The sequence below is a fragment of the Amblyomma maculatum genome, chromosome 5, assembly GCF_055883805.1.
Source record: "Amblyomma maculatum isolate TAMU_Amacu chromosome 5, ASM5588380v1, whole genome shotgun sequence".
Taxonomy (NCBI): Eukaryota; Metazoa; Arthropoda; class Arachnida; order Ixodida; family Ixodidae; genus Amblyomma; species Amblyomma maculatum.
Window position 1 is genome coordinate 150591278 of NC_139348.1, and position 13618 is coordinate 150604895.

Here is a 13618-nt window from a genome sequence, read left to right on the forward strand (position 1 = left end):
TGCCGACAAAGCTCGATTTCCGCAAGCCCGAAGATTGGACACGATGGCACCGCAGGTGGGAACGCTACCGACTCATCTCCGGTCTGACAGGATAGGACGAGACGACGCAAATCAACACATTACTCTACGCCATGGGCGAAGAAGCGGAGGACGTGCTCGCTGCTTTGAAACTGACAGACGAACAGATGGCATCATACTACGCCGTGGTGAGTGCTTTTGAAAAGCATTTCCTACCTCGAAAGAATGTCATCTATGAGAAAGCGCGATTTAACTCTAGGAAATAAGAGCAACATGAAAACGTCGACGCATTTGCGACTGAACGGTTCAAGGTGGCCGAAAGATGCGATTACGGAACTCTCAAAGACGAACTGATTCGGGACAGGCTCGTGGTCGGCTTGCGAGACGGAAAACTCAGCGAGAGCCTGCAGCTTGACGCAGAATTCACTCTCGAAAAAGCATTCACAGCTGCCCGCAATTCAGAGAGCGTGAAACTTAAACGCAAGGAAATTCGCTCCATCGAACAGCCAGCTCTCGACATGGGAGAAGTTCGCGGCCAGACAAACGTCAAAACTCGCCGGAACGAAGCGAAGGTGCCTTTCAAGTCGCGTCCTCAACGTACACACAAGACGGGAGACGAACGTTGCAAGTGGTGTGGTGGTGTGTGTGACCACACGAAGACAGTGTCCCGCGATAGTCAAGACATGCAACCAGTGTGGGAAAAAAGTCCACTACGCCCGAGTCTGCATGTCTAAGCCGAAGGACGAGACCTCGAGTATCCCTCAACGACCAAAAGATCTCGGAGAGCTATATCAGGCGAAATCAAAGTGGGAGTGAACACGCCGTGGGGGATTACTGCTACCATGAACAACTTGTCTTTTACCTTCAAAGTCGACACCGGCGCGGATGTGACTGCAATCGTACACGACCAGTACGCCAGAACCGTCATGGTACCCATCAAGTCAACGCAACAGCTGTTGATAGGCCCAGGCCAGACAGCGATAGCCACTGTTGGCTACATCGATGCAACAGTCACCTGGCGCAACACATAAGTCCAAGAAGCAGTCTTCATCATCAAATGATTAAAAGAACCGCTGCTCAGTCGACCAGCTATAGAATCACTTGGGATTCTACAGCGCCCTCTTCAGCTAGACGAAACCCTCGCACAATCAACTGATGTCCCCAACTTCTTGGCGTCATACCCAAAGCTAACGTCTGGGCTTGGAGTCATGAAGACTGAGTAGCGCATCAAAGTCAAAACGGATGCTGAGCCATACGCAGTCAGTTATCCTAGGCGCGTGCCTCTTCCACTGCTTCCACTTGTGAAGGAAGAAATAGAAAGGATGGAAGACTTTGGAGTCATCCAGAAGATCGAGCGAGCAACCGTGAGGTGTTTTCCAATGGTTGTCGCACGAAAAAAGAACAATGAGCTGCGCATCTGTGTGGACTATGGTTGGTTGGTTTGGTTGGTTTGTGGGGTTTAACGTCCCAAAGCAACTCAGGCTATGAGAGACGCCGTAGTGGAGGACTCCGGTAATTTCGACCACCTGGGGTTCTTTAACGTGCACTGACATCGCACAGCACACGGGCGCCTTGCTTTTCGCCTCCATCGAAAAGCTGCCGCCGAGCTGTGTGGACTATGGTCAACTCAACCAACAAATAATACGCGAACGTGTGCCCATGCCTACGGTGGACGAGTGTCTTGCAAAATTAGTAGGTGTAACAGTGTTCAGCCGCCTAGATGCACGAGCAGGGTACTGGCAGGTGCCACTATCCAAGGACTCTCGCGAATACACAACCTTCATCACACCAGTTGGCAGGTTCCAGTTCCTGAGGCTTCCCTTCGGAATCTCCACAGCGCCAGAGTTCTACCAACGAGAAATGATCCGTGTGCTCGAAGGACTAGATGGTATGAGTTGTCTACAAGATGACATCATTGTCTCAGGGAAGACAACTGAGGAACACGACACTAACCTACTGCTGGTGCTGAGGAAGCTGGAAGATGCAGGTGCTACCCTCAACATCGACAAGTTCTCCTTTCGACAAACAGAAGTAACATTCTTAGGACACGTCGTAAACTAAACAGGAGTCAGCGCCGACCCGGAAAAGGTCAGGGCCATAGTCCAGCTCGACCCACCATGTGATGTGTCAGAAGTCAGGGCTTTGTTAGGCTCCGCAAGCCACCTAGCGAAATTTCTGCCAGAGCTAGCAGACATTACGAAGCCTCTCAGAGACTTGCTCCACCAATACGCTGACTGGCACTGGGGCCCAGCTCAGCAGCAGAGTTTTGACAAACTCAAGCAAGCTTTAAGCAGGACACCGATTCTCACTCACTACGATGCTCAGTCGCCTCACACAGTGTCTATGGATGCTTCCTCATACGGTCTTGGGGCCGTACTTCTACAGCAGTCGCACGAAAAGCTCCTACCTGTGGCATATGCATCACGCCCCCTTACGGATACAGAACAAATATATGCCCAAATCGAAAAGGAGGCACTGGCAATCACATGGGCTTGCGAACATTTCCGCAAATACCTGCTGGGATCAACCTTTCACGTGGAAACGGACCACAAGCCGTTAATACCGCTGCTGATGACTACACGACTTGACGAGCTGAGTCCTCGCCTTCAACGTTTCAGGATGCGCCTTTTGGAGTACGACTACACCATGTCCCACACTCCCGGCAAAAAGCTGTACACAGCTGACCTTCTGTCCTGGAAGTCATCTGGGAAACCAGCAGACAAAGAGAAATCTCTAGAGTGCAGTGCGCGAGTTTGAAGAATTAGCACTTGAACAGCTCCCTGCTTCAAACCAAATGCTGGGCAAGCATCCAGTCAGACGAAACTTTCCAGGGTGGCTACCTTCTGCACTACATCATGGCCAACTGTGCATGGGCTGTCACCTGCCCTGAAAAGGTACGTCGAGGTGGCTAATGAGATTTCGCTCGTTGATGGTCTGCTATTCAAAGGCAACAGAATAATCATCCCGCCAGACATCAGAGTAGAGGTTCTGGAAAAACTCCATGCAGGCCACTTGGGCACAACGAGGTGCCGAGCGAGGGCAAGAGAATGCATATGGTGGCCAGGCATAGGCAAGCACATTGAAGACTACGTGGAAGTGTCCAACTTGCAGAGATCACAGAAAGCCAAAAACAGAACCCCTGCTTCTAACCCCATCGCCAGCACACCCTTGGGACACAGTCGGCATGGATCTCTTCACGCTGGAGGGGAAAGAGTATGTTGTAGTAGTAGACTACTACTCCCGATTTTTCGAGCTAGAACAACTGCCGAGGTCAGCTACAAAAAACATAGCCCTAGTCTTGGAGCCAATGTTTGCGCGGTACGGTGTTCCACGGACAATATGCACAGACAACGGGCCGCAGTTCACTTCCACAGAGTTCAAAGAACTAGTGCATCACTGGGGAGCCTCATACACAACCTCAAGCCCTTACTACCCGCAGAGCAATGGTATGGCTGAGAGGGCTGTGCAGACAGCAAAGCAGCTTTTGAGGAAGTCTTCCAACGTACACGAAGCGCTGCTTGCCTACAGGGCCACATCCAGCGTGGAAGGGTTTTCACCAGGACAACTCTTAATGGGTCGTTGTCTGAACACCACAGTACCAACCACTTCGAAGCTGCTAGCCCCGAAGTGGGATGACAGCAAATTCAGACAAAATAATGAAGCCTACAGAGCTCGTGCAAAACGATCATACGACGCCCGGCACAAGGTACGGAGCCGAGAGCGCTTACCACCAGGCACAGCGGTGCGCATCCTCGCTGGAGCTGCATCACACGGCGTGATAACACAGCCAACATCAGACAGAACCAAGGTCCTACGTTGTACAAACCGACAGAGGACAAGCAAGACGTACAGCAAGACACCTGCAACCGTTGCAGGACACGAGCACCACAAGAAGTGGACGTGTTTGTAAGCGACCAGAACGCCTGCACCTGTGAGATCAAACCTTTCAAGAAAGGGGGGTGTTGGCGCCACTGACGACAGCGCCCCAAGCGGAAAGCTAACCAGGCGAACTGCCGGGAGACCCCGGCATGGGCATGGGCGACCGCGTCAAGCAGAGCGAAAACGGGCACCATTACCTGATGTATAAATAAACAGTTTTGCTTGTTATACCGGCTACGTCTACCACAAGAACCACTATAATTAAACGGGCCGACAACCACCCATCAACTTCGTCAACCATTTGCCACGCAAGTTATATGAAAAGTGCGCAACAATTTAGTCACTGCAGATTTCTTTTTTTTTTCTTGGAATGTAATAGTGAGACTCGGCAAGAGGAGCAGAGCACCACGTGCGCTTATAAACGTGCTCGAATTCAGAGCGGAGCAAACTGCGCGGATGTTTTGCCGGAGTCTCCATGGAGGGGGCTGGCACACAGTAGTGGATAGATGGATGGAATATAGGAGCGTCCCCTTTGAAACGGGGTAGTAGCAGTAGCTATCATGCTCATTTTTCTCCCTATATCTTAATTATTGTTTTAGACTGGTTAACTATACCATCATTCTATTTATTGAATTTTCGTTTCTGCATTACTAACATTATGTCACTTTTCTACTTTTAAGCCACCAATCTTCCAGTCGTTTTTTGCTAGCTTCCACCGCCGGTTTATTCACCCAGCCACTGGTATCTCTAAACCCCAGAGCTTCTGGAAGAGTAACTGTGTCTGCATCGACTTCCGGATGGATACCATTACATTCGAGCATGGAAGAAGGAAAGAACTTAGGAGAGGCCCTGACGTCATTTTTTTTTAATCCGGCGCTGCCGCGCCGCGACCGGATGCTGCACCATCTCTCCGCCTCCTTTACCCTCCGAATTTCCTTTTTCCACTACGCTCACGTACCTAGGGCCTAGGGCCCTTAGCAACGCTGTTGCTAGTGGCCCGAGTTCTCGTAGCAACAGCGTCGCCGTTTCTAATGGCCCAACTTGGCTAACCCTAAATTTTGACGTCACTTCCGCCACACTTTCTCCAATGCATTGGGAAAGGCAAGGGCCTCTCCAAAGTTGTTTCCTTCCTCCATGCATTCGAGTATAATATTGTCAATTGTTTCCTATGGTTGTTTCACTCGAGTTGCCACACACAGCACATGCGTCATCTTTCTTGCACAGAGCGTAGGATGGATGGTGGATGGAATATAAGAGCGTCTCCTTTGAAACGGGCTGGTAGCAGTATATCATGCTCATTTTTCTCCCTATATCTTAATTATTGTTTTAGATTGGTTACTATACAATCGTTCTATTTATTAAATTTTTGTTTCTACATTACTAACATTATGTCACTTCTCTGCTTTTAAGCCACCAATCTTCCAGTCGTTTTTTGCTAGCTTCCACCGCCGATTTGTTCGCCCGGCCACTGGTATTGCTGGTATCTCTAAACCCCAGAGCTTCAGGAACAGTGACTACGCCTGCATCGACTTCCGGCTGGATACCATTACATTCGAGTATAATATGGTCGATTGTTTGCTCTGGAGTTACCACATACAGCACATGCGTCATCTTCATTGTTAAATTTCTTTTTGTAGCTGCATGTTCCAATTGGCACCCTGATCTAGCTTCAAAAAGTAGGGCACTGCCTCTTGAGTTATCAAAGAAAGCTTCCTTCCTGATCTGCCTTTTCCACTTTCGGTGTAATTCTACACTCTGTTTCCTTTCCATCGAATTTATCCAATTTTTACCTTCTGTTTTTCACCTGTTGCTTAATGCTCTTTATTTCGCAGTCCTTGTGACTTATCCAACTTTTACCTTCTGTGTTTTTCACCTGTTGCTTAATGCTCTTTATTTCGCAGTCCTTGTGACTAGCATATTTACTAGTTAGTTTCCTAGTTTTTTTCCTCCATTGTGAGTCAACGCTTTATAAGTACAGGTATTTAAATACTTTAGCTGCCCATCTGTTACTGTCCAATTTCCTCAGGCATTCCTCATATAATATTTTACTCTGAGCTTCCCGTACTTCGAAAGATGCCCAGCCCATATCTCCCTGTACCGCCTCATTTGTGGTTTTGCTGTGGGCACCTAGTAATAATCGTCCAACGGCTCCCTGATTTATTTCTAATATCGATTGTACCTCTGATTTTAGGCACAAAACTGCATTTCCGAAAGTAAGTGCGGGCACCATAATTCCTTTCCAAATACCCCTCAAAACCTCATACCTGTTGTATCCCCACAATGCCCTAAGCTTCATTATCCCAGCATTTCTTCGCCCTTTGGCCTTAAGTTATTGCTCATGCTTTCCAATGTATGCCAATCCTTCGTTTACCCATACCCCCAGATATTTATATTCTGCTACTCTGGGTATTTCATGGCCTTGTCTTTTAAGACCCTGATCAGTTGAGCCGTTGAAAATCATCAGACCCGACTTAACTGCGCTAAAACTGAAGCCTAGAGCGTCCCCTTCGTCTCCGCATTACTTAACTAGAGTTGGCAATTCTTCCAGACTCTCAGCTAGCAGCACAATATCGTCTGCATTCATCAAACCGGGGAGGCACTGCTCTACCGCCTTTCCACCTAATCTATATTACAAGTTAAAACCTAGGTTACTGTCATCCTCTGTTCCAGGTTTATCATATAAAGCATAAACAGCAGCGGTGATAGATGACAGCCTTGTCTTAATCCTTTGCACACTTTGACATCTTCCGTACTTCTTATTCCTTCCCATGTAATTTCTATTTCGTTATCCCAGTATATTTCCTGTAGGAACTTATCTCATAACCGATACCTTCTTCTTTTAATATGTTCCACAGGAGTTCCCTGTTTACATTGTCGTACGCCCCATTTATGTCCAGGAAGGCCAAATACAAAGGTCTATTTTCCACTCTAGATATTTCGATGCATTGGGTAAGCACGAACAAGCTATCATCTAAGCGCCTACCATACCTAAAGCCGTTCTGAAGTTCTCCGAGTATCTTTTCGCTTTTCTACCCATGCTTGCACCTTTAATTTCACCGCCTGCATGGCCAGCCTGTACATAACAGATGTTATGGTAATCTGCCTGTAGGATTTTATGTGCATCCTTTCTCTTTTCCCTTTACAAATCAAATTCATGTTCCTCTGCCGCCAGCTGTCCGGAGTTTGCTTATTCGTTATGACTGTTTCCAGAGCTTTTAACGTTTCCTTACTTTTTGGACCAAGTTCATTAATCAGCTTATAGGAATTCCTTCTATTCCTGTAGATGTGTTTTTAGGAATATTTTTTTCTGCCTTTTTCCAGTTTAGATTGGTCAGTTCTAAGCTGCTTTGTATACTGCTACCTTGTGTTGCTTCCTGATTTGCGGAGATTACCCTATCGTCGTATCGTATAGCACAGAGCGGCACAGCGCCCCCTGGCCGAGGTTGTCTACCCCAGATGCAGATTATAACTTTTTCCCCGCTTTCGCTACCCCAAAATGACAATTCTTTTTTAAGCGGGCTCATTATACGTGAATGTTTGATATTGCTTTTATTATAGTTAAAACCATATTACACCGTAGTTATTGCCATGTTTTATCAAGGTGGCGCGGCAGGCGTCCTGTTCACAGGGTTGCATATGGAAAAATTATTTTGAATTTTTTCAGCTCGACAGCCAGGTATTAATTTAAGGATGGAGCTTTCGAATAACACGAAAAGAAAAAAATTGTCCAAAAAGTCAGTAGACTATACCTTTAACATCGCTGAAGCTGTCTACATCAGTTTGGTGGACGGTGTCTCTACAGCCATGTCCGTTGTAGCGACACATCTCCTTTCAGCCACCTTCAACTCTCTCTTCTGCATGTGGCAGCGATGGTGGCTCAGCCGGAGCCAGTCGACAGGTCTGGTAATTAATTTTTTCTTCAGTCACAAAATATAATATTGTGTACTGTGTATTGTGGCACCATTTTCGTTTCACTTCTACCAAAACACGGCCACTGCGGTTGGGTTCGAACTGGGTACTCTGGCTCAGAAGTTGAATGCGGTTTTCCTACCAGCAGAAATCTGTTTCGCACAAATCGCGCTTAGCGCGATGGGTTTCAGCAGAATCTCAACAGTAAAAGATTTTTTCTGATACTGGTGAATTTCCAGAGTTCATGTGCTTTAACCCTTTAAGCACTTGTAAAGCCGTCCCAAAGCATTTTTTGGACGAAAGCAGCTCGATTACACAAGATAGGACTTCACCTTGAGCGTTTTAGGACTGAAATGGTCATCTGCAGCTTAGGTCGCTGGTCACTCGACAGATGGCACCACTGGCCCGCTATTTGCTCTTGTTCTACTGCTTGAAAGCTTTTTCGTGTGTCACGCAGCAGGCTTGATAAAAAAAAATGGTGTGCGGTAAAAGGTGACGCTGATATTACTAGCCCGTTGTGATAGAAATAAGCTTTTCTTCGTGCCGTCCTCATCATCCAAAGATGATTATTCAGACACGAATTTTTACATGTTGCGGGAAGCAAAGATGACAGTGATGACATTGACTTGAGTAGTTCTTCCGATGAAAAAGATGACAGCTCAGAAAAAAACTGTCCCAAATGCCCGTCAGTGGATGAAGATTGACAGCAACAACATTTCTGTTTCAGCCCTTCTTCGCAAGATACTCTAGGATATCTCCTGGCTGTGCTCTAAATTTTTTCTGTTGCTTATCATTACATAGCAGATTTTTCATATAAGCAATAACCTTCACTGTGCTAACCTTAGTTTTTAGTTCAAATATTTGTTGAGTGTCAGATACTTGCTTTTTATTACAATACCTATTGAAATCAACAGTAAAGGATTAAGCATTTTGGTTAGAACTTTTTACAAATAATAAGGCGCTTAAGAGGTTAACACACATGTGGAATTACACACGGTAGCCAAGAAGTTTGCCCTCAAGGGATTATAGACTTATGGTGCATATCACTCTTATTTCATCACAATGTAACAGCTTGAAGCAGCCTACAACTTGGGCACAGTAATCATATCACTGCTGATGAGACTACAGATATGCTAGTGTCACCGCAAAATAGAAGTTATCAAACTCCAAATGCCATGAATTTGAGAGCTGTAGCTAAGAATACAGCAAGTCAGCAAGTCTTGCACTGGGCAACAGGAATACAAAAATGTGTATCAAAAGGCAAATAACACCTCCAACAAAGTAAAACGCGAAGAACAAACATCTTTATATCTCATCCAACGAGGGGCAGTACAAAAATTGCTACATTACTCCTTCACACTCTGTAGCACTGACTTGCTTTCAGCTGTTATATAATACAACATATCAATCTCAATTCAAGGAAATGCCACAAGAAAAAGATCATTCCAGTCTCCACGAAATGCCACGTAAATAAATGAACGAAGTCAATAAACTTAAGGAACATCTTAAGCATAATGTGCAATCAATATATTATGCACATTTCAAAAACAAAACCAAGGTAACCTTAGATGGGGCTGAACTGTGCCCTATTTTGAGATAGAACATTTAATGACTAACGAAGGGAAATAGCAGCCCTGTAGCAGAAGGCCTTTTCTGCCCCATGTTTCAATAAACTTAACTAAAAAATTGCAATAAACTTCAATACAGAACTCATGGTGTGTGAAACTCGAGGATACCTCTGGAAGGATGATCAGCAAGTCTTAACATGAGCAGTTAACTGTACAGGTATCAGCGGTTTAATCTTCATCTCCTTCCTTCTGTTATCCTCTTTCTTTATGAAAGAAATCAATCACAGTAGGCTCCGACACAAAAGAAAGCACCCGTCGAATCAGTCATGGTATGCCAGTGACATTTGTCTTCAGGACATGCATTGTCTTTTCACCTGCTGGTGACTTAAAACCCCACTTGCAGCGGCGAGTCTGACTAACTCTGTGTGAAGTGTATCAATTAAATCAGGCGTTACTTTCCATGCATTATTCCCCCAACACTTCCAGTCAGTGGTGCACCATAATGCGTCCAACAGTACAGATGAATGTGCCTATTCGTATACCAATTCATCTCTTTGTTCTGCAGCTGCGCGGCTACGTTGCAGTCCCTTGTTTGAGCGATACGGAAAGAATGCGTGAAGGGTTCTAGTGACATGTGCGGGTGCATCAAAATCAGCAACTTGTCTTAGCTAACTGAACGTTAACAGTACTGACCAAGTATCTGCTGGAAACACTTGTAGTATGCTAGTTGAAACATCTGATCCACAATGACCGTCCAATGTGTAGTCCTCTAGCGGTGCGATGGCAGAATGGTAAAAGGCAGGCTGTGCACTACACTGCCTGCACTTGCTGATGAAATATACATACAGACACACACACAGAAAAAAAGTTTCGTTAAAATGTTCACCACAGGGCTCCATGAGTAGATGAGGACCAACATCGACCTCTAATAGCCAAGACAAGTGCAGGACAGAACATCCGAGTCCAGAAGACGGGCACACACATGGTCTTGGTCAGTTACTCCAATCCAGCCCGTCAACAACACTGACAGCTCAACGACAAAGCGGTTCCTTTGTCCTCTACACGACAGAATTGTATGTGCCGACACAGAATACCGAAGGTTGCAAATTCTGCCCATCTTTCGATGGCCAAGCCCAGTCCAGGACAGAAGGCAAGTGCTGAGACAGATGAACGGGGGAGGGGGAATGCACATCAAGCACGAAGCCTTCACTTCAGCATGATGCAGGTTGGTTCGCTGAATGGCCCCAGCCGGTTGTGAACGTCGACGGCTCGCACAGCGAAGTGGTACTTGTGTCCGTCAACAAACTGTGTCAAGGTACAGGCCATTGGCAGCGGCAGTGCGCGCACGTCGCCCACTTTCTTCCAGAAAGACGTGGCGGGAGCAGCGTTCGTTTCCTGGTATGCGTACAGCTGATAAGTCTGGATCTCAGCGTAGAGTGTGTTGAAAGTCATGTTCCAGGAGAGCACCAAGCCTGCCGGCAGAGGAATTTGCAGAGCAGAGAAAGAAAAGCACACAGAGAACACAAATTACTGTGTTAAAGAGGTCATGCCACAGTCATCCAATATATTAAGACTGTTTAGTTTGGGAGACAACACTGGACCTTATTATTCTATTTTTAAAAAATCTGAGCACCCTAGATGCATTCCTTATTTTGAAATAAGTGGCTGAAGTTGACACCTCAAAGCTCCTCCCACCGACAGCGTTCGCCATGTTAAAATATACTTGGTGACGTCACAGAGCGACACCGGCCACCGCGTCATCTGCTGCTTCGCCGGCGCCGATAAGCTGCCGATACACACTGTACTGTGTTTGTGCTTGCCTTGCTAAAAAACTGGCATTACTCCCAATAAGTGTACTCAGCACATTTCTGATAAAAGCACACAGACTGTAGTGAAGCGCGATTTAGTTCTTGCCCGGGCATCCACCTTTGGCATGATCGCCCCTGCTGCCCCCAACATCCGTGGCAAAACTGCCCCCATCGCCATAAACACCACCGAACCGGCCGTGCCTTCCGCGCAAGTTGTCCGCGTCCACACCAGCGATACGACGAACCCTTGCGTCATGGTCAGAAAAGCATGCTAAAATTTGTTTTTCTTATAATAATAAGCCCTCGAAAAAGGAATTTAAAAAATTAATGATTCTTGTGAAATGCCGACCCATATGGTGGGAGTTTTTGCTCACAGCCGGTGCGGTGCCCGTGTTCATGCATGCTAGCTCCGCTCCTAAGGCATCGCCGAAAATGATCATTTCTTTTACTACGAAACAGTAGGGTTCAGAGTAGAGAAGTTTCATGATAGAGTGGCCCATTTACTAAAATGCCTCGCTGGTCTAGTACAAACTGCCTTTAATTTAGGCCTAGCGATGATTAGGAAGAGGCAGACAGCCAGAGCGCCATTGTCCACGCTCGCAGGTGAAGGCCGCTAGCGCGCGGCATCCAGTGCAGCAAGCCTCATGAGCTTATCGTCCACTTTCATGAAGCGGCTAGGGCCAGGTTTGGGCATGAAAATAAGCAGCATAAACAATGCTGCCAAGACGGGGTGGCCGGGGTATACTATGTGCCTCGATGTAGTGCGACTACGCTGCTGCGCGTGCGGTACCCGAAGAATGTACAAAGGCGCCGTCGGACGGCAATATATACAATGCATATTTTAGGTGTTGCTTTTGAGACGTGTTTCAGAACAATGTGTACGCTGCTCGAGTGGGTCAGCTCGTGCACCTTTAGTACTTGGGCGCCGACGTGCACCTACACCCCACCCATATGCCACTATTCCCTAGGTTACAAGTGCTAACAGAGATCGACGAAAAGCTCAGTTTGTGGGTAACGTCAGCAAGTGGCATGACTGCTGCTTGACCGGCATTACCGCGGCTTTGCGTAATCGCGGTTGACGCTGCTCGTGCACAGAACATGCAGCAGACGACACGCCATCACCCTATGTTGTCACCGGTTAGCAGATCAGCCAGCTGTTGAAGAGGAAACGAAAATAGTAGTTTTAAAAATATCTGCAGCTCCATCATCATCATCATCATCATCATCAGCCTGACTGTACCCACTGCAGGGCGAAGGCCTCTCCCATATTTCTCCAATTAACCCGGTTGTGTGCTAGCTGCATCCACTTGACCCCTGTGAACTTCTTAACCTCATCCGCCCACCTAACTTTCTGCCGCCCCCTGCTAAGCTTTCCTTCCCTTGGAATCCAGTTTGTTACCCTAAGCGACCATCGGTTATCCTCTCTTCGCACTACATGTCCTGGCCATGCCCATTTCTTCTCCTTAATTTCCACTAGAATGTCGGTACCTTGAGTTATTTCTCTGACCCACTCTGCACGCTTCCTATCCCTTAATGTTACCCCTACCATTTTTTGTTCCATAGCCCTCCGAGTTGTCCTCAACTTAAGTAGAACTCTTTTGGTTAGCCTCCACATTTCAGCCCCATAGGTGAGTACAGGTAAGATGCAACTGTTGTACACTTTCCTCTTGAGTGATACCGGTAAGCTGCTAGTCATAATCTGCAGCTCCGATGCAGCCGAAACCTTTTTAGTTGGTTTAGTTGCTTGCACATCAGGAATGCAATAAACTGTTTATATTCCAAACTTGGTGTCATGACCCCTTTAATGCATCGAGCTCAATGGCTTTCCAGCTAAGGTTACGTGAAACTTCACACATGCTTATGACCTGCATAAATTTCAGCTGCTCAATGTCAGCACTTTCAAGGCAAGTGGTGCTAAAAGAAAAAACTTCATACAAGCATGTAGAAGCACTACACTGTGTATAACAACGTAACATTGAAATGGCACAAAATGCATTAACAAACTAGAGAACAGCGCAATCCCAACGAAACATTCCTGCGTACCACACAAGTGGAAAAAAACTGAACAGAAGGCACATGTGGCTAGAAGGTAGAAGCTTGGTCAAGGCTTCAGGCCATATGGCTTATTTTTGGGCAGACAGAGCAGAGCACATGGAGCACCCTAACCTTGGACATAAAGCTGGTGGCAGTGTGTGGGATGTCCTGCCCCGAAGCAACTTGGGTGTAAGAGGGGTGCTGTAGTAAAGGGACTGAAGTAAATATAGGCCAACTGACTATATTTAACATGCAATAACATTGTACGGCACCTTTCGCATTTTGCCGCCATCTAATTATGTCTTCCGCAGACAGGTTTGAGCCTGGGTACTCCGGGTCAACAGCTGATTGCCCAAGCCACCATTCCATTCACTTAACAGGGATTCAGAGCCCTAGGGACGC

General features: G+C 46.7%; 1 protein-coding gene across 6 annotated transcripts in view; it reads right to left on the reverse strand.

Moving 5' to 3' along the window:
- Positions 1-9088: 9088 nt before the first annotated feature.
- LOC146189964 (uncharacterized) overlaps positions 9089-13618 on the reverse strand; it is a 76144-nt gene continuing 71614 nt past the window's right edge. For 5 of the 6 annotated variants that reach the window (XM_084604684.1, XM_084604685.1, XM_084604683.1 and 2 more), the window contains one exon: positions 10711-10846. Coding sequence is in view for 1 of the 6 variants with exons in the window: in XM_084604686.1 (XP_084460812.1) it covers positions 10581-10846 (266 nt within the window). In the remaining 5 variants the exon portion in view is untranslated. Of the gene's footprint in view, positions 10847-13618 lie in introns of all 6 variants that reach the window. The other variant, XM_084604686.1, reaches the window with a different exon arrangement.